This window comes from Acartia tonsa, chromosome 5 (assembly GCF_053477335.1).
Source record: "Acartia tonsa isolate MP-2025a chromosome 5, ASM5347733v1, whole genome shotgun sequence".
Lineage (NCBI taxonomy): Eukaryota > Metazoa > Arthropoda > Copepoda > Calanoida > Acartiidae > Acartia > Acartia tonsa.
The window spans coordinates 28,108,984-28,129,899 of NC_137264.1; the positions used below are offsets into that span (position 1 = coordinate 28,108,984).

General features: G+C 30.6%; 2 protein-coding genes across 9 annotated transcripts in view; one reads left to right on the forward strand and one right to left on the reverse strand.

Annotated features, from left to right (window-relative positions):
- Synd (protein kinase C and casein kinase substrate in neurons protein Synd) overlaps positions 1–8,214 on the forward strand; it is a 44,465-nt gene extending 36,251 nt beyond the window's left edge. For 4 of the 8 annotated variants that reach the window (XM_080161151.1, XM_080161153.1, XM_080161152.1 and 1 more), the window contains 5 exons: positions 1,502–1,599; positions 1,955–2,182; positions 4,888–4,946; positions 5,303–5,401; positions 5,764–8,214. In XM_080161151.1, the coding sequence (XP_080017277.1) occupies positions 1,502–1,599; positions 1,955–2,182; positions 4,888–4,946; positions 5,303–5,401; positions 5,764–5,873 (594 nt within the window). In that variant the 3' untranslated portion in view covers positions 5,874–8,214. The remainder of the gene's footprint in view (positions 1–1,501; positions 1,600–1,954; positions 2,183–4,887; positions 4,947–5,302; positions 5,402–5,763) is intronic. The other 4 variants (XM_080161155.1, XM_080161157.1, XM_080161154.1 and 1 more) reach the window with 1 other exon arrangement.
- A 2,364-nt stretch (positions 8,215–10,578) lies between these two features.
- LOC145319198 (SH3 domain-binding protein 5 homolog) lies at positions 10,579–18,575 on the reverse strand. Its single transcript, XM_080161160.1, has 11 exons — positions 18,346–18,575; positions 17,290–17,391; positions 17,017–17,130; positions 16,597–16,679; positions 16,281–16,399; positions 15,794–15,906; positions 15,246–15,357; positions 14,830–14,888; positions 14,516–14,654; positions 13,683–13,830; positions 10,579–13,328 (listed from the first exon to the last, which is right to left on the reverse strand). Exons 1-11 carry the CDS (start codon positions 18,375–18,377, stop codon positions 13,060–13,062), a joined length of 1,290 nt encoding a protein of 429 aa, XP_080017286.1. The 5' UTR covers positions 18,378–18,575; the 3' UTR covers positions 10,579–13,059.
- Between the last annotated feature and the right edge of the window lie 2,341 nt (positions 18,576–20,916).

Here is a 20,916-nt window from a genome sequence, read left to right on the forward strand (position 1 = left end):
GTAAATCCCGTAAAGGTGTGTGTTATAAGGCCTAAAAATAGTAGTAGAACGATAAGGTGCTCTATATATTTGTATTCCCTATTGAATAGAACAATAGAGAATTTTTTTTTTTTTTTTGATAACCGTACCTGGAATATCTTTAAAAAATACGAAATTTCTATCAAACGCTTTGTTTGGCTCAAACTGACAAAAATTAAAAAAAAATATAATTATAATAATAATGTTTTCTATAGGTACAAGGTAAAGGTTAAGAACAATCTATACCATTAAACAAAGGAAGAAGGCATTCTTTACAGGTTGATTTATTATAATTTTATTTTTTTAAAGTTTTTGTCAGTTTGAGCCAAACAAAGCGTTTGATAGCAATTTCTTATTTTTTTTAGATATTCCAGGTACAGTTATCAAAAAAAAAAAAAAAATTCTTCCCTATTGTTCTATTCAATAGGGAATACTAATATATAGAGCACCTTATCGTTCTACTACTATTTTTAGGCCTTATAACACACACCTTTACGGGATTTACTAGAAAATGACCTCCCTCTTTATATAAGATTTTTGAAGAAATTTTTTTTTACTACTTTAATATCTGGTAATTTGGCCGGTTATCCGGTAATTTGGCCGGATAACCGGATATTTGCCGGATATCCGGCGTTGGCCGGATATCCGGCCGGTTACCGGATATCCGGCATTTGAAATCAGCCGGATATCCGGTATCCGGCCAAAAAAGTATCCGGCCCAACCCTATAAATTAAAAGCATATAAAATAAAAACAAACATATAAGTACATGGTAAGCACAGCATAATAGATCCAGTTGCAATATTATTTTATACGAAGTAGTCCTTTTTGTTGTTGAAAATTCGAGCTACGTTATCACTTTTAATTATTCAAAATATTGGTCAATTTGGGTAGGAGTCTGACCTTTGTAAGATGCAAAATCAAATATTAACACATATTTAGGAATACTTCAACATTTGATATAAAGGTACAATTACAAAAAAGTATAAAAACTGCATGTTAGTTTGGTTGTCATTTGTTACATATAAATATGTTTCCCTTTTAGTTTTGTTTTGATTTACATGTACATACTTGGATTTTCAGTTTTTTTTCCTTTTTGGAGTATTTTTGTTTTATTTTATAAAGTTAAAGTAAAGATAGTTTTTTTTTTGTAATGTAAAATTGATATTTTTTTCATTATTTAATATTGATATAGCATGCTACTCTATGGTTTAAATGTCCGTTTGTCGGTTGTTAACGTTTAATAATAGATTTTTTATAGGTTTTGTAGTGATTTTGCCAAAATAAAGTCTAATTTGATTTCAAATGGCACAAAAACGATTTTATGACTATATAGTCTTAACAAAAGTAAAAGGTTTTATAAAAACTCCATCTCTGTAAAGCATATTTTTAAACCAAAGTAGTCTCGTAATGTTATATCGTAGTATTATTACAAATGTTGATGTTTAAGACGATGCGCAAGTTTTAAATATATTTCTCCCCTAGGAGTACAACGCAGTGAAGAGTGGAGGTACAAAGAAGGCGGCCAACGGTGCACCCAAACCTAATTCCACCAACAATCATGATCAACCTCCAACCAATAGGTAACTTATTTGTCTAAACTGACACTCCCAAGTGTTATGTAGAATCTAGGCTGCGCTTCTATAGATGCTATTGTCCTCGTTATCTTCAATTATTTTCTTGGCATTTTTTTTTTAAATTGCTTTAAATTATGCAGTATTATTAATATTATCCGTCTTTGGGAACATAGTTCAAAGAAAAAAAGCTTTAAAGGTTTTATTGGGTACAGGGTTTAAGCCTCCTCAGGTGTTGAGCTTGAAGAAAAAAAACTTCAGAAATGTGGCTGGAGGGGTTCTGTGCTCGCTAGGCCATTTTAGGGAAAGTAGAACTGATTAATGGAACTATATCACTAAAAAAGTTTATCTTGAATTGTACCAGGGCAAGTATGCTAGTAGAAAACCCAGCAGAGCTTCAAATACCAGAAGTAGAAAATGCGCAGCCCGAGAGAAAAAAATCCTCGACCAGCACTTACTATTCTAGCACTACGCGGGATAATTCTAGCGCTCCTAAAAATCCTTTTGATGATACTGCTACAGCTGACGCTGCTGCTGATAAGAATCCTTTTGAGGATGATCTCTCTTCGAGCATTGATGACGAAGATGAAAAGTAATTAATTGTGTGCGTTTTCTTAAAAGTTTTAACCAATCGAAACAAAAAAACTAATAAAATTGTGTGTTTTAAACTAACATTAAACGAAAACTGTACAATATAAAAACAGAATTGCGTTTATATATTTGAAATACTAACACAATAACGTTTAAATATTCTTTATTACTAAAAATATTTTTTTTCGTATCAGAGGTGCATTTAACATCTTTTTACAGATTTTATTTTGTATTTTTGTCCCTTGATAGCCCATGATATGACATGGGAGTGATGATTAATTTAGGTTTTTTTGTTACAACTCTCCTATATCGGATGCATATAATATTGTTTTACCTTAAATAGATTTAGTTTTAATGCAAACCTTTTTGAGTGAAGAAAACTTAAAATCTAAGTCTAAGTTATATCCCTTTATTGTTTTTATATTACGTACAAAGCTGCTATAATATTGTAATTTTATCCCCCAACAGATCCAGTTATCTGCCTGATATCTATGTGAGTGACCGCAATTTTATACCAGCTCTTGACCTTCTGTCTGTTCATTCGGAATCTAACCAGTCAAATATTCCAGAGTAGGCTTCAATGTTAATTGTTTAATGTCTTAACTATTTCAAAAATATATTTAGAACAGAACAGATAATGATTTTAGTATAGACAATGACATTTCACTATAAAAGGGGTCTTTTTTGCGTATTTTTCGTAAAGTTGTGGTTTACTGTTTATTCAGATGCGCTTATTATGTCAAACTGTTCTTAATTATGACCATTTCATATACAATATAAACTTGGTCATAATTAAATGAACAGCTTGACTTTGACTTGATACGCGCATTTGACGGAACGATAACACACAACTTTATGGAAAAAAACTCAAAAAAAAAAACACCTTTATCATTTTTTCAAAATTCCAGTTTATATCAGTTTTATTTTAATCTTTTTCTGTGATGTTCTTCTACTTGTTTTGTCCCTAATACTGTTTTGTTCACACGTACATGTTCCTTAGAAAAGTTTTAAAAGTTACACTATATAAAAAAAAATGAATGGGGTATTTTGTTTCATATATTCATTTTGTGGTTTTATAGACAATTGTCCGCAGAAAATAATTCTTGATTAATTCAATTTTTGTTGGTCATAATAGCTGAATGCCTGGGCAACAATAAGGAAAGGGAGAAGTCCTTCAATTTATATTTACGTTTTCCTGTACAATTTCTGTAAAACCATAATTTACGTATTTTTTTAACACGGTTCAAACCAGGTTTGTAAATTAATCTGACTTCTGTTCTATCATGTAGTTTTAAGATTATTCAAATTCCAATCACATAAATATATCCTGGTACTTCCTATTAGCTTCTGTTCGAAATTAATACTTCATCCTAGATTTTAATTGTAAGAAACCTTTTTCTCAAGTATTTTTTATTTTTTCATCTTTTATTCCATGTTTGATCATTTTTAAAATGAATATTTAAAATACTTAAATTAATCACATTACGTAGAACAAATTTTAAAGCATCTGTTTCATAAATAATTCATAATTTTTCATAAAACAAGAACGATTTTGATCCTAAAAGACATTTTAAAATAGATTACCTAGCACGGATTTTTATATTTATTGTTATCTCCGTACACTATTTTTTTGAGAATTTGTTAGAAAGTACGTTTATTAATGTTAAGCACTACAGACACAACACCAAATAACCGACCATAGTTGTAGAGACGTGTCGCAACATAAAAATATTGCATTTACAAATCTTTTCTTGAATAAACATCTAAGTAATATTGGAATTTTCTAAAACTAAGAAGCCTTATATTATTAACCAGAATATTTTATAGTTTTATGCTATAGTATAGTACACATTAATTCAAATAATAGAGTTGTTTTCTTTTTAAATTGAAGCAATTTTGCAACAATTATATGTGCTATTTTGTTTAGACGCATAAATTGATATTCTGCTTTTTAATGTGAAAGTGTTACTGTTCGTTTTGTATACCTTCAGATCTAACACTTTATGGATGTTGTCATCTTTTTTTCTAAATCAAATCTGTTTTAACCTTAACTTTTCCGTCAGTTAATATTGCGAACTGTTATCTTTTTGTCGCTTTTTTATTTTTTAAAATAAAATTACCAACATGTTTTCTCAAAAACTAACATTATTAGGTTCTTAAAGTAGAAATACACTTAAAATAAATGTTTGATGTACCACATATAAAAATGTTGTAGTATTTAATAAACAAAAATTTAAAATGATAAATTAACACTTATTCCCTCCATATAAACCCTTTTTATATACATGTTTTTTTATATTTTTTACTGCGCTATTTTTAATTTGTGTCCATTATTAAATAATAGGACATTAATTTCCCTTACTGGAAGTAGTAAATCACAGATTTTTTGAAGAAAAAAACGTATTTTCTATGCTTATTATTGGTAGGTAAAGTGCCCTGTAATTATAAATACTATAGGTTACCCATGTCCATAGCCCCTGTAGGGGTCTCAATCCTGCAGATCTCTATCCATGAAGGGTTATTTGAACTCTTAACTAAACCTACTTTAATAAAACAAGCAAGAAAAATATGTTTTTTTTTCTCTAAATGTTTTTGTATGTCCATAGACTATACGATGAAAACCCCAGAACTCCAAAATAGTTTTAAAAAGACTGCACAGTGAAATTTTTCATAATAAGACTGTAATAACAAGAAATATATTTTCAGTAATGGAGTAAAAGATCAGAATCCTTTTGATGAAGACTCGGAAGAATGGGACGACGCAGGTTAGACAAAGATTTAAATAAACAGAAAATTTATGTTTAAATATAAAAAGAAATTCCTTTTTGTTTTGCAACAAATGAATAAAGCAGTTTGGCAGCCATTAAATTTTTTTCAAACTAGCGGCTATGCCCCTAGAGGCACTTGAGGTGAGAGGGTTTTTTTCCATGCGACTTCTCATGAAAGGTTGGCGGTATCCTCCCCGGACCTATGAAAAGCTTCACAGTGAAGGAGAACCATATCTGTTAATCGATTAGCGAGAACCTTCGGTACTTACAGATTGATAGACATAAATCCTGATACTTAAATTGTAGTTAAACAGGTTACGTGATTTTTCAATTACCTATTGCAACTATTTTAGTTGGTGTGCCCCTGGTTGATAATGGCGAGCCTGGGGTCCCTGTCAGAGCTTTGTATGATTATGAGGCAGCAGAGGATGATGAACTTTCTTTTAAAACAGGTAAAATAATTGGCGGGAATTTAATATGCATCCAAAACAAAAAGGCTATCTTCAAAAGTATCATTAATGTTTAAAAGTATCTGAGAGTATTGAATAGAAATCGTTAGTTTTATAAGTCTGTAAAAATGGCATCAACTGTGTAAAGTATTGTATAATAAAAAGATATTATAGAATAGTAAGTCAGATACCTTTTTAAAAAATGAAAGGTATAAAAGAAGATGACCAATCGAAAGTATAAATAAAGATATAAAGGAAGGTTATATATTCATACGCATAAAGTTAAAGTATAAATTTACTAATTAAGAAATTATGTATCACTAAGACAGACAGTGAGCTGTATACTGATCCTATTACTATTACAGGTGATGAACTAGAGAAACTAGAAGATGAAGACGAGCAGGGATGGTGCAAGGGAAGAAAAGATGGAAAAGTTGGTCTTTATCCGGCTAATTATGTTGAACCTATTGATTAAACAAATTTTTGTTAGTCAAAGTATACAAGAGAACTTTACTATATGGACTAAGATGACAATAATAAATCAATCTAGGCCCCAATCTTATTTTTGTTATATTAAACAGACTTTAAACATTTAAAATTATTGTGTTTTGTGCCACCCATACATCCCTGAGAGTAAGAAAATATCACATGGATGAACAAAGTTGATAAAATTACAGTTAATCACTTTGAATTTATTTATTTACCTATAAATAATTTATAACTCATTCCTAAACAAGAAAAAAGCCTTCACATCACTTTTGAATCTAATGGTAACAAAAATAATTCTATGAATGTATTTTATCCTTTTACATGCAAGGATTAATATAAAATGTATCTAAGGAAAAAAGAATTCTATGTATTTTTATTTTATGAGACTAAAAAGAAGTACTTACCGTGGAAAAAGTTAATCTTAGTTAATCAAATGTTAACAATTTTAAATTGTAATGTGTAATAAAAAGTTTGGGAACATAAAGATATGTAAAAATGATTCAAACATAACTTTAAAAATCTTTTTGATCTTACTTGATCATTTAAAAATTGTTCTATACTAGAGCTGTATCTATCTATCTATATTGGTCTGTGTTTCAAGCAGTAAAACAAATGATAGTTGTTGTAAAATAAACTCTGGGGATAATTAATCTGAGTTCGCCAAACTTGAAATCCTCTTTTTTTAGTTTTATTGGATAGGTATTAAAACTACCCTAAAGGCCAAATGATTATTTTCAATAAAAATTCTGAGTGTTGAAGAACTTTTGTCGTGCTTTTTTAAAAAATGCACTCCCTACTTCTTTAAAATATTAAAAATCCTAGTTGCCTTGCCATACAACCTTAAATTAAGCAATACTTAAACATACACACGAAAAGCTTTTCGTTGTTTTCAATTTTAATTTCAATAGTAAATTTTCAACAACAAAAAAGCACCAATATAATTAATAACTAAAAAAGGCAGTGTACTAAAGTTGTAATACTAATTTTAACTACCTAACAATTTATGAAATACCTGAAAAAAGTTGAAAAATTTAGCCATAAATAAAATTATTGTTTTAAATTAGTAGTGTACTTATTATTATTAAATGTCTATGTAAAAATGAATAAAGGGAGAAAGATTTATTTTATTTAACTCGTAATTTGATTATCTAAAAAGCAAAGTTTTCTTCTTAATGTGTTATGTTTACCACTTTGGTTTCAATCAATTGGAATTTCAAAATTTAACTGGATTCTTTTATTACGAATTAAAACAATAATCTTGTCCTATTATTGAATCTAAATTAATTATAACATCACTGTAAAATGTATTAAATATTAGCATAACTATAAATATCACAATGTTTTGGGCATTTTTACAAAAAGCATAAAATAGGGTAGATTTTTTTTGCAAAGTTATTCTACAATTACTGTGTTGGCTGATCTATGGTTTGGTTTTGACTTCACATTTTGTATTCATGACGTTTCAAACTTTATCAGTAAAATAAATTGACAAGGAAACCTAAATTTTAAAAAGGCATTCAATCAAAAGAATTAATAAAATTTTATTTAATTTAAATAAGCTTTGTTTCTGCTGGACGCTTTCGTTTTTTTTTTAAGATGTATTATAAGAACTATAAAATGCAATTTATTTCTTATTATTAACCAGAGTTTAATTAATTTTAAGTTGTGAATATTATAATTTTAACAGTTCATTTTATTAATATTTTGTGCAATATAGATTAACAAGAAAAGCTAAAACTTTGTAAATTAGGCAGGAAATATTAGGATAATTATATAGGTACATAAGTAGCGTAGCAACTACTAACCATATTTCTCTTAATAGAGCAATTTATCATACATTAGAACTAATTTTTGGCTTGCCAATAAACTTTTTATTTAGAACTACCTGACAAATATACGGTAACGCCGTTTGTATGACTAAGCTGCGCTTCCAATCATTGGTTTATTTACCTTATATATTATACTAACGGCTACGCACCTAGACGTATGTGGGGGAGTGAATAGTTATAAACCTTCCCAGGACATATTAGAAGCTACTTTGTAAAGGAGGACCATATCGGTTCATTAGTTAGCGAGATCCTTCGAGCTTTGTTATTAATGGATAAAAATCTTTAGATAAAAATTATTGGGTAGATTTTTTATTATAATTAGATTGCAGTAGATAATATTATTTATAACAAAATCTGAATTTTTTGTAATGTTTCTGTCATTCCTGCGTTCTTATGATGATCATTATTATTAATTATTTTATTATTATCATTATTATTATATTATTGTTAACAAATAGTGATTTTTGTTATGAAACAAATAAATAGAAGCTAATGTAATTTTGTTATTTTATAAACCCTCGATGCTATCATTTTATTCAGTTGAAATATTAGAACATAGAATTTTACATTAAGTCAACTAGGGTTGGGACGGATATCTAATACCAGATATCCGGCCCAACCCTAACGTCATAAATACAAAAAAAATTGAGGATTTTGCACCAAACCATGCTTAACATTTCAAAGATTTTTTCATAGAAAACCATGGTGAAACCTAACTTTTTAGTCGATAAACCAAGTAATAAACATGAACCTAGTATATTCACTAAAAAATGCCAAGGATCAATGCTGGAAGGTGTTCAAAACCACTTGCTCTTGTTCTTGGATAGTCCTCTTTACCATAAAACTAATCATATACAGGATGTCTAATATGGACATCCTTCATTACCCGCGACAGCGGCTCAACCCGTAGTGCATCTGCTCGTTATAGGTTATATGGAGGTTTTAGGTTTGAATCTCGCTTTGGCCCGAAACAGACGCAACTCGTTACCATGCATTGCACAGTTAAAACTTCTCAGACAAAGGTCGTACAATCAATGAGTTGTTCAGACAAAAAGGAGACATTTGGCTACCCTTAGTTATCTGGGTTATTGAACCTGGCGTTTGAGTGTCATGGACAGCATCCCCTCCCGTATGAGGTAAATGAAATCATTGGAGATTCTTCGAATTATAGATTATCCATATTCCAAAAGAGGACTATCCACGAACAAGAGCACGTGACTTTCTTCCAGCATTGATCCTGAGTATTTCCTTTCAGAATATAATAGGTCACTATCAATAATTAATATATTGACGAGTAAATTTATGTTTCACCACTTCAAGTTGAAGAAAAGTAAAAAAATGTCCACCATTTTTCGTTAAAATTCTATCAAACGTTTTGTTGAGTTCGGGGTGTCTTTAATTGTCCATGTTGTCAAATGATAAAAATTAAAAAAACTATATCTTATATGTTATGTTTAAATTAATGCTAATATGGATTAATTTACAATCTATATAACACGAGTATTCGCATATGTATTATCAAGTATCCATTTTATTAAAAGAATTAGCTTCATAAAAGTTTTCAAAATCAATTAAAATACCTAAACAAATATGGTGAAACATAAATTTTCTCGTCAATATATTAATAATATATGGTGACCTATTATATTCTGAAAAAAAAAATACTTAGGATCAATGCTGGAAGTTACTTAGAATCATGTGCTCTCGTTCGTGGATAGTCCTCTTTAGGTTAAGAAGAGGATTTTATATAGAACAGGTTGGTTTTTTTAAAGATAAAAAATATCAGGTTTAATTCCGTTCAGGCCGGACGGACGGAACGAAACGTTTCTCTTCTAAATACAGTTGCGCAGATGAAAAAAAAAATTCTATAGCTATATATACAGGGTGGGCCACATAAATCCGGACTTTTTTAAAACGGCCATAGCACCAAAACTACTTGACCAACCAGGACGTTAGACCACACTATAAAAAGCTTAGGTAATTACCTTTTTGCCCATAAAATTTTTTGGACGATGGAGGACGTGTACTCCGAGCTGGCAGCGCTTATGTTCAACATGGCAGATTCGAAATGAGCGCTAGTTTACCCTAGATTCTTAAATTGGGCCCACTAAATATGATCTCAGCCCATTTGTAGCTGAGATAGACTTAGGAAACTTGCTGGAGATACTGTTAGATACTTAATGAAGACACTAGAAAAGACTAGAGCTCTCTATCACATCTGGTTTGGCCGTAGTACTCCGGCAAATTGAAACGTGGCAGATTTTAAAGTGTCAAAAATGTCAAAAATCTTGAAAATTTCTCGGTTCTCGACTACATGGGCCCATTTGGAACCTTAAAAATCGTTTTAGACTATGTGTTGCGATGATAACCCTAGCTTAATCTTCATGCCATTTTTAAAAAGGTAAAAAAAGGTTTTCTAGCTTAATTGTGGCCAAAATGAGAGCCGCCGTGTCGAAGGTTAGCTTGAAAGATGGGTATATTTGGATCCTGCGGTTACTCACGTCCCTAAGGAGATGTGGCCTCCTAACAGCCCCGATCTTCATCCAATTGACTTATGGGCCTGGAGCGCCATTAAAGCACGAACCAATGGACGCGCCCATACCACAAAGACCTCCCTCATTGCCACAATCAAAGAGAACTTCGCCATCTTGGACAGGGACATGGTGACCAGGGTCGGGGAGCGGTTTAGGGGGCGGGTAAAGGCGGTGATTGAGGCTGGCGGCGATTTTATTGAATAATCTAATAGTCATATACCTAGTTTACTTCCCAGTTTTTAAAATTCAATAAAATCTTTAAAATTGACGATTCTATGTTCTTTTGTTTAAAAATAAGAAAAAGTCCGGATTTATCTGGCCCACCCTGTATATTTTGAATATAATCAAATAGTGATTTTATATAATATTTTATCAGCTCTATGCTGTGAGTTTTTACTAGCAGTACAGTTTTAAGAACAAGTCGAAAATACGATTTAAGATTTTTCTGAAAATTAACAGTAGCTGTCAGCCCCTTGACCTAACCTAACTTGATACAGCATTGAAATTGGAAGATGGCCTACAAATAGTTTTTGAAAATAGCCAAGAACCTTTCAATATAAATTAAATTCAAAGCGTAATTTAGCAGGGATCTGAAGGGATAAGACAATGGCCGATAAATTGATATACATCCCCTATGTTGATTTACAATTTTATCTCTGCTGTAATTAGTGGTAAAACGTTTAGATACCGAACTCAATGAACCAACCAATACAAATTTGATAAAAGTCCCCAAAGTTGTTATGCCAATGAATAAGAAAACTTTGGGGACTAGTGTAATAAGCAGCCCAATGTCCCCTCCATCCCTGGTAATTGAGAGTGCTTCGTCGTTAAGCCATATTTTAAACAAAAAAATACCTTCCAACGAATATCCGACTTGATCTTATTATTAATTTTAATAATTTTTTTAACTAACAAATAACTGTTATACTTAGAACATTAACAATAAAATTAATTTTACAATCACAAAATGGTTTTTAAAATACATGATCAGGAATAGAGTTTTTTTTGGACATGAAATAAATTAAATTTCTTAACCAAATATTGCAATTATCACCCACACTCACAAATCAAATTCAAATATTTTAAGTTGGGTGTACTTATCCAGCTTTTACTCCAAAAAATCACGAAACCTATACGTAATTTTCAGGTGTCGTTTGGGGGAAAAAATTGACGACCTTTTTATCTACCCCCTAATATTATTTTAGACTTATTTCGTGTGTTTATATTCATTTTTCCTGGTACTTAAATACTACCAAGATAGTTATACAATATTTTACATAGTGACACTGAAAATTAGATAACAGACAACCTGTAGACCAAGAATGTACACAAGGTTTTAAAATACAAAGTCAAATTAAAACTTATTCTTAAAGTTGAATTGATATAAAAAATTGTAAAATCTCTTTGTTAATATAAACGAAATATGTAAACTTGATTTGTGAGTTAATTTAGAACAACATAATAATAAACAGATCTGTAAGTGATTTTAACATGGCAAGACAATAATTTTTAAACACACAAGACTTTTTATTAAGATATAAGAGAGATAAAATATATTTTTCAGATTTTTATGTTAAAACAGGAAGACAGCCAGAAAGCTTTATAATGACATTTTAGGTGTACATATACCTCCACATATGTATAAAATCATCAGAATCGCATATACTTAAAATTGTCCCTGTCCCTTCTGCTTCACTAACATCATCCTTCATTTTTTGTATCTGTTTGCGAATAAGAAGCATTGTAAGGATGTGAAAGTATGCGGAAGTAAATGCACACCAAAGATTTACAATTCAAATATTAAGAATTATTTTTAGTAGCGAAGCTACTCTACAATTGACTCAAGTCCGTCTATATATTTATCTGTGTACTTGTTAAGGTCAATCAAGCCCATGGAAGCCGAAAAAAAAATGAGTCGGAGAATGCGTGTTTAAACGTATTTGTTTAAAACCTTCGCTACTTTTGAAATTTATCGTCCTTACTAAAAACAAACAGAACAAAATTTTACAATAATTTTGAAACTTTACATAAAATGCCATTTAACTCAGACTTAAGAAAGATGCAGGGGCGTATGTTCTGCAAAATTGACCCTGCTAAGGGAGGGAGGGGGTAAAAAATAATAAAATATGTTGTTGAAGGGAAAAAAAATGAAAAAATTAAGAAAAATGAAAACATTTTTATCCATTTTCTCCCCACCTTGATGAAAAAAATAAAATAATGTGTGGAAGGGGGGATAATATAAATAAAATAAAGATTTCTGAAATCTTTATTCCAATTTCCCCTTCCTTGCTGGAAAAAAACCATTAGGGGAAAAAATTAAAAATTTTGCAGCAGGGAAAAAAATTAATCTTGTGCAGAATATACACCCCTGGAAAAATGATTGTAAATAAAAGGAGGATTATTTTAATTATCTTTTTATGTAGACCATGATATTATCAAAATTACAATAGCTAGGTATACTTCTGAATAATACATAAATTTCAGTGCAAAAAAGCATGTAAATAAAGCGTTCATATTCTATAACAAGCCTCTTATTATTAATGTGTTTTATATCAATCTATCTATCTAGAATTTCATTTTGATTTTCAATTTGCTTTTGCTAACTAAATTTTTTCCAAATTAAATTTTTTAAACTAATTTTAATACCTAATAAAAAAGAAATATTTATAATTTGTATCAACAAATTACAGAAAAAAAATTTTAAAAAGGATTTTTATCCGAACAAAATAAGAGAAACGCAGAATAATTTCCGAAAAAAATAACCATATTGGTAGGTTTGTCATGTGCCATAGGTATAGTTTGATACACATTATAGCTTAATAGGCGTGCGGTCAGTTAAAGATTCCACTCCACCCACATCCCTTTCAGACCTATCATAATCAGCTGACGTTTCCCGCGTTTTTTCTCCAACGGTCATCTCGCCCATGTGTGGAGCTAAGTTGGTGGAAGGAAGGGATGGGGGTAGAGAGCAGGGGAGTGGAGGGGGTGGTGTGGATAATGGAAGAGGAGGGAGAGCTGTCTCATTGGTTGTTTGTTCTTCTATACAAGGATATTCTTCTCTTGGGAATTTATTTTCTTCTAAATTAAAACAATTTATCACAAACTCAACATTTGAAGGTAACAAAAGCACTAGATCTTAAATTTAATGAAGCTTTCTTCAAAATGTAAATAATGACAGCTACATTGTACATTGTTTGTAGGTATTGGCAAAACAGTAAAAATTCTAATAACTTTTAAATTTTAATCTTACTTTAAACCAGAGTAGGTATTTTGTAGCTCAAATTAAAAAAAAGTTTTTCTTAAAAGATATAGAAAACATTATGAATAACTTGACTAAAATACACTCAAGATGAATAAAATGTTCTCGTCAATACTTAAATTAGACAAAAATCTTCCAAAACAATAATTTACTCAAAACCATAGAATACATACCCCTAGCAAGATTACTAAGTTGATTGGGCAGAGACATACTCCTCGAAACAATTAGTTTACTGTCAACCAACTGATCTCCTCCTCCAATGCTGTACATCTCCCCCTCAATGCTGGCGCTGCCCAGTGCAGAATCAACATCCCCAGAGGTCTGAAATGAAATATTATGTCAGCCACGGAAGGGATATAATATCAGTGTTAATATGTACCTAATAACATAAGGAGTACAGTCGCTAAAGGGTAAAGTAAAGCTGTAATAGAGTCGTAGATTTATTATTATATCTATAGGTATAGTGTTTTATAACTACAAAAAAGAAATAAAAACTTCACATTTGTCTCAAATTATATTTAAGATAGTATCTTTATGAATATGCCCGTTTATAATTTTTCAGTCGTAATACATGTATAAGAAGGGAGATTATTGAGTGATTTGGATACTTAATAGTCAAGTACATAACATTTGTGTACAACCCTTGTCCCATGCTCCTCTGCGGAGAGTGTATTCATTACGGTGGCTTAATTTGGGACACCTGCCATACTCGGCAAGAGTGAGGTAATAATGAGTAGCTCCCATGAGACAGCGGGTCAACTCATTATGTACTCGAACGTGGAGCTTGATAGCCCTAAGCCCAGTTCACAAAAGACAAAGGTCGACCTCCGGAAATTTTAGGTCGACGTATAGAAGCTTTAGGTTGACCGATTTTATAAATGTATTTGTGAACTGGGCACTAGTGGCATTACATAAGTGTCCTGTTTTACTCCAGGACTACATAGGTTCAAACACTAAAAAACAATGGCTATACACACACACACCGTTTATAATTATTTTTTGTTACCTCTGAAAGTGTGAGCTGGCTGCCAGCAGCGCTGCTGCTACTCCTGGCGCCCTCAGCTGTGAGGTGGCAGTACGACAGGTCGTAGCTCAGCGAGGTAAATTCGGAATCTATTATCACGGTCTTAGCTGAGTATTTTCTCCTAATTCAAAAATAATTTCATTTTTTTTGTTGGCGAAAACCGATTTAAAACTTTGGATACTAGTGCAATAAAGAGCCAAATGTCCCCTGCCTTCCTGGATATAAGACACATTAAATAAAGTAATTTTTGTGTTAATAATACTTTTTATAATCCCTCTGAGAAATAGAATACCGACCTTTCATGAATTGATTCTGAAATGTCCTCGAGATTCCGTAAACTTTGAGCATATTGAGACTGAAAACAATATAAAATTAACAATAAAAACAATAGTTTCTAAGAAAAGTAGGAAACAGTTAAAAACAAGAAAAAATTTTTATAGACCGACAAAAAAAAAATAAGGTTCTTAGGATTATACTGTATACAAATGACGAAAAGTAGATATTTAAAATTTTGAATTTATGGAAAAGAAAATGCAAGTAGGTAGGTACCTATCTAAATTAAAAAAAAAAAAGATTTAGAAGGCGGTGATTATTCAAGAGACCATTTTATTATATTTAAAGAATTTGCAAGCTTTTTCTGGCAGGATATTTTTGCAAATATAATGACTAAGTATTAGTAAGAAATAAGAAAGAAAATATATAGATAATATACCTTAGTTTGACAGATTTTAGCTTGTAGGCCCTGTATTCTTGCTTTCTCTGCGTTTAGAGCCTTGTTGAACGAATCTTTCTGTTCAAAATACGGCTTTGATTTTTCTATGTGTCTGAAAAATTAAAATAATTGGAATTTTAATTGGAGAAGCTACTATATAACTATGCTTTGCTCAACTCTTTGTCAGTGAAAGTTAATTTTCTAAAATGACACAACGCCTAATCTCTAGCTTCACTACTAACTTAATGAACCTTCCCCTCCACTCAAAAATAGACACCTAAAAATACCCAAAATTGTGATTGGTAAAACATTTGGCTTTAATTCAATGTACAATATTGAGCACTGATAACTTAACTGTTACTTTTTCTTATTATCAATCTTACGACACTAGTCCCAGACATTATTTTGATTGGTACAATTTAAAACTTCTATGTGACCATTAATTCTTTAATAAGGTAGAAAATTAGATAATCTTAATACCGTGACAAACTTACATCTTTCAGAGCCTAATAAAAACATAAAATTAGTTTTTACTTTCATAATCTTACCTAGAAAGTTTTCTTTCTAAAGCTTTACACCTTGCCTCTGCAGCTGTAAAGGCTGCACTGCGAGCTAGATGCTCTTTTTCACTGGCGGTGCGCTGCTTTTCAGCATCCATGACCTAGAGAAAACATATATTTAAGTTTGTATAGTCAATATACAAACATAATTAGGAACATTATTTATGTTCAAACCTTTCTTACTCCTAGATAATTTTCCCAATATATAGAAGATTTTGTCTTGCATAGCTTAGAAAGACTATTGTCTTTAAGTCAAAACTTTGTATTGTTATCATTTATACCAGTTTGTGGTAAAGGCATAATGTCGCTAGCTGGATACCTAACATAAATGTAAAATATACCCACTTGAAGATATGATCTTAGTATAAGGAATACCACCTAACCCAAAGAAAAGAAATGGAAAACTTAATTAAAAAAAAAATTTATTATGTGGGAGTTTCCTTAGAGGCTACAGATGAAAACATATATAAGTTACCTTGATTGTGGCATGATTTAACATTTCCTGCCAGGCATTATCGAATGTCCACTCTCCAGAATTATCCTTAAATCTTTCCTCTGCTAGGCTGATGGTTTCCTTAGCTGCTGCGTGGATACCTAAATGTCAAAATTGATCAATATTTAGTCTTCTTCCTCCAAAATAAAAAAAAAATGCGCCAAAGTAGAAATTTTTATGAAAATACATTTTAGACTTGCAAGGAAAAAAAGAGTTTCTACTTAAGTAAAAAATGCGGCCACGTGAGTCGTTGAAAGTTTTCAGAAGCCCTGGAGGTTTGGAATAAGTTTATTGTTACCTGCAGCTCTTTGAAACTGAACAGCCGCCTTCTGACATTCAGCCTGAGCTACACACATAACTTCCAGTGCTTCATAGTAGGGCCTAGATAAAAAAAACATAATATTCTAATTCATTGGTTTTGCAATTCTAGCTAAAGTTGCGGTTATTTTAATTATCGCAACCATAACCACAGTTAAAACTTAGTTCAAAGAGATCCTGGGTTTGAATCTCGGCCCAAACTTCGTCATACATATTTTATCTATTAGCTAGGTAGGTAATGTAATAATTTTCAAGATTTCATATTTTCCAGAAATAGAGAGGGGCGGGGGGAAGTAAATTCGCCTAGGTTGAAAAATATCCAAACACCCCAGATATTTATAGTATGCAAAGTTAAAACTATGCAAAAGTAGATCAAATACAATCTGAAAAAGACACCTACCTGGCCTTTTCAATGCAGGAACCAATTCGTTTGGACAAAGATTTGAGATGATGGGTGGAATCTGATAGGAGAGATCGGAATACCGTGTTCGCGTCGTCTAATTGCACTTCAAGTCTAAAATGGAATAAGTCATCATTATCAAGGAATATAGAATTTCGAATCTAAGTATATAGTCAAACCCAAGTGTAAAATAAAGGGGCGATTGGGAGCGTTGTTACCAAACCAACTACAGCCGAATATTTTAATGTTTTTAATTAAGTAGAGTTTTCTTACCTATTGATTTCATCAGTACAATTATTAAGTTTTTCCAGTTCCTGTTGAACCCGGGGGTCAAGTTCTTCGCTCTCACATTCAAAACTACCGGAGGGGGATTCCCTAAACAATAAAACTGTTGCAATACTTGCTAAGTAGACTTTTCCAAGAAAATCTAATACAAAATTATTCGTCTATGATTTTTATGTGACATCTATATATAATTTGTCTATGTTTTAAATGCCGCGTAATGCGCTTTACAGTACAAAAGTATGGCGGGAAATATTATTACAAATCATTATTCTAGTTTAAAACTTTGAAGTGAACACATCAAATATGTTAACATTTTTTATTTATAAGTGAATTTGATTTATTTTACTATCGTTTATTTAATCTATTCGTTTATTATTTATTTATATTGCTTTAATCATCATTTATTTAGATACAAGATGCAATATTAAAGCACAATGTTATCGTATATTCTATAAACCCTAGTGCTATTCTATTTATTCAATAAATATTCGAAAAGAAGCCTAGCTAGTGATATTTTATTTTCGATACAATCGTCGCTTTAGATTCACAAAAAGTATCCTAAAGAAGTGTTTAAATTTAAAGTACAGTTTAAGTACTTTACAAAAACAAATGAGACAACTCTTATACAAAAGTGGAAGAATGTTAGTTTGTTTGTCAGTTTGTCTTCGCCAAAAAAAACCAAAAACCACAAAAACAATTAAGTGAAGATTTTTATGGTTTTAGGAAATTTTTTTATATCTTTTTTTTGGTTCAAGGTGTGGTAGGGGTAGGATGGGTCAACCATAACGAGAGGAATTACGCTATAAAATTTATCCCCTATTCAAAAAAAAATTTAATTTAAAGTTGCTGTATGCTTAAATGCAAATACATGTAACGTTGAACTCGTTATAAGTCTGGTTTTAAAAGCATAACATATGACAGGCTCTAATAGACCCGACACATAATAAATAATAAAAAGAAGTAGCTACGCTTAAATAACGATATAGATTATCATGTAATCACTTGTTTTTCAAAATTTATTATATAAAATTTAAATTTATTTACCTTTTTGGCTCGACAATTCTGGGTGAAGACATCCTTGTTTTTCTTTTATTGTCAATATTTATATTTGAGGTTTTATTTTGTAGAGATTCAGTTCCTTTAAGTCATGTAATTTATATAAAAATATCAATTTAACATTGAAGTAACAGTTATAACAAATCTATATACAGCTTATTGGCCAATATGGCCATTAAAATGGCATTTTTGCCAGTAACAGTCACTTCATTATTTCTGAAACAATAAAAAAGTTTGTATTTTCATTTAATTTATAACAATAATTTTAATAGGTACATGTTTCATCAATTTATTAAACAGCATTTCAATTTTTTTTTAAAAACATTACAAAAACCCTTTTTAATGTAATTTTTCGTATTTTTAACATTACGGATATCAAAATATATATCCTACTCTAGAGTGTTTTTGGATACTAAACAATTTTAGTTTTCACAAAAATGCTACCTATATTTGTTAGTGCTTTTACAAAACAACTAAAAAAACTAAAAACATTAAAAAAGGAATTAAGTAAAGAGATGTTTCTCTCGTCAGTGTGATGATAACTTTAACTTGTCTGAGAAGCTTTCAATTTTCTCCTGGAGAAAGGTAATAATGCCTGTTTTATTAAAGCAGTTATACGGATATTTTTTCTCAAAAAGATGATCCAGCTAACAAAGGCAAAGTTTTACACAAAGACTTAGAGGGGAAGAATAATTTATTGTCCATAGTTCCATTCCTCATTTTTTGTGTTGGTATGAAGGAGCGCCCAATAAAAGTTACAAATCAACATTCCAAATACTTGCACAATATACAAATAATACTTTATATCCAGGGATCTTAAGGGATAGGACGGTAAATATATATTCTCTTAAAGTCTTTGAAATTTTTACCCAGAAAATCTTTTTCGAAAAGGGAAGAAGAATGCTTGCACATGTAATAAACCTGCATTGTTCTATCGCTCCCTGTTATTGTGATTCTACGACTAAAAACAAATCAGGACATCTGTTTTACCAAAGAATGTATGTAAGCAAAAATGCAATACTTGGAATTTACAAAAAAGAGTTAGAATGTGACAATAAGTACTACGCTAAAATTATGAAAAAGTTTGGGCTAAAATAACTAAATAATCTTAAAAGAAGGAGGAAAAGTAGAAAAAGTACGGACAAATAAAATCACTTTATAATCTATAACTTATCTACAAAAATGTGATATGTATATAGGAATTACCCAACAAAGTAAGTAAGTAAAAATGGCACAAATAAAAAATTAAAGATTACACACAAGCATTAAATGGTTAAGACCAATCATAATTATTACACTTTCACCCTCCCCCCCCCCTCTCCCCAAATCTTGTCCATTTAAATTATAAATATTAAAAAAAGAATTACTAACTAAACTTTAAAATTTAAGTTCTATTGTCAATGCAAAAAATAGGCGCGCCACAAATGACTCAATGGGTTATGTAATATTATATGGTGCTCAAATAAAACAGCTTGATTAAACCAGGAATAAAATTGATTGGCATAGAAGATAAATAATAAAAATACATATATTCAAATCTTTGCCTCTCCAGTGTTTATTCAATTTATGCTCTTTGTATAATTATGTTATATTGTATAAACTCCATTAAGTAGGAATTCATCATATAAATATTAATGTGCATCCAGCATATCTACACGTCTGCAATAAACAAAAAGAAAAGGAACATTCAGAATAGCAATGAACTGGAATGTTTTATGATGACAGTTGAGAATGAGACAAGATGAAATGAACATAAATACACACGTGAACAATCACGATAGCAAAATTGTCAAACCGACAAAATTTCTCAAATATCACATTAGCAAAATGTTAAATTTCTTAGAAAAATGATTAAATAATGTTTGAAATTCTGCCTTTGGTAACTGATAAATCTTTGGGAGAGGACTTAAAGTGAACTGTAATATGCATCTTCCATTTTCCACTCCTTTTTTTGAAAAATTCTCATTTATTTATTTCCTATTTGCTATTAATTTTTCTTATTTCTCTTAACAATGAATAACCAGGGATATAAAGGGATAAGACAATGGCTGATAAATTGATTTATATCCCCAATTATGATACACAAAAATACACTTCTGTAGATTAAAATTATTCGTTGAACCATATTGGAACAATCAACTTAATTAAATAACCAATCAAAATTAACTAAATCCCCAAAGTTGTTAATCCAACAAGTTATGATGAAACTTTGGGGACTAGTGTAATAAACAGACCATTGCCCCCTCTCCCTCTGGTGAAAAGCACTTCCGCTTACTAAAGGTTATTATATACGAAATTTAAGATAAGAATTAATTTGATAAGAAAATTTTAAAACAATTTTTCATATTAAATATCTTTAAATATTACGTTTTTTTGTACTTTTAGTGTTAAAGATATGTTTTCCTTTACTAGCAAGTAATCAGTTTTTTAATTCAATTATTAGATTTATTACACGGTTGGACCGCTTAATCTAAGGGTTTGTATACCTAGGGAAAGGTTTTATGCAATTATTAAAATATGAAATAATAACTGAAGTACCCAATGATAACTGACAAGACT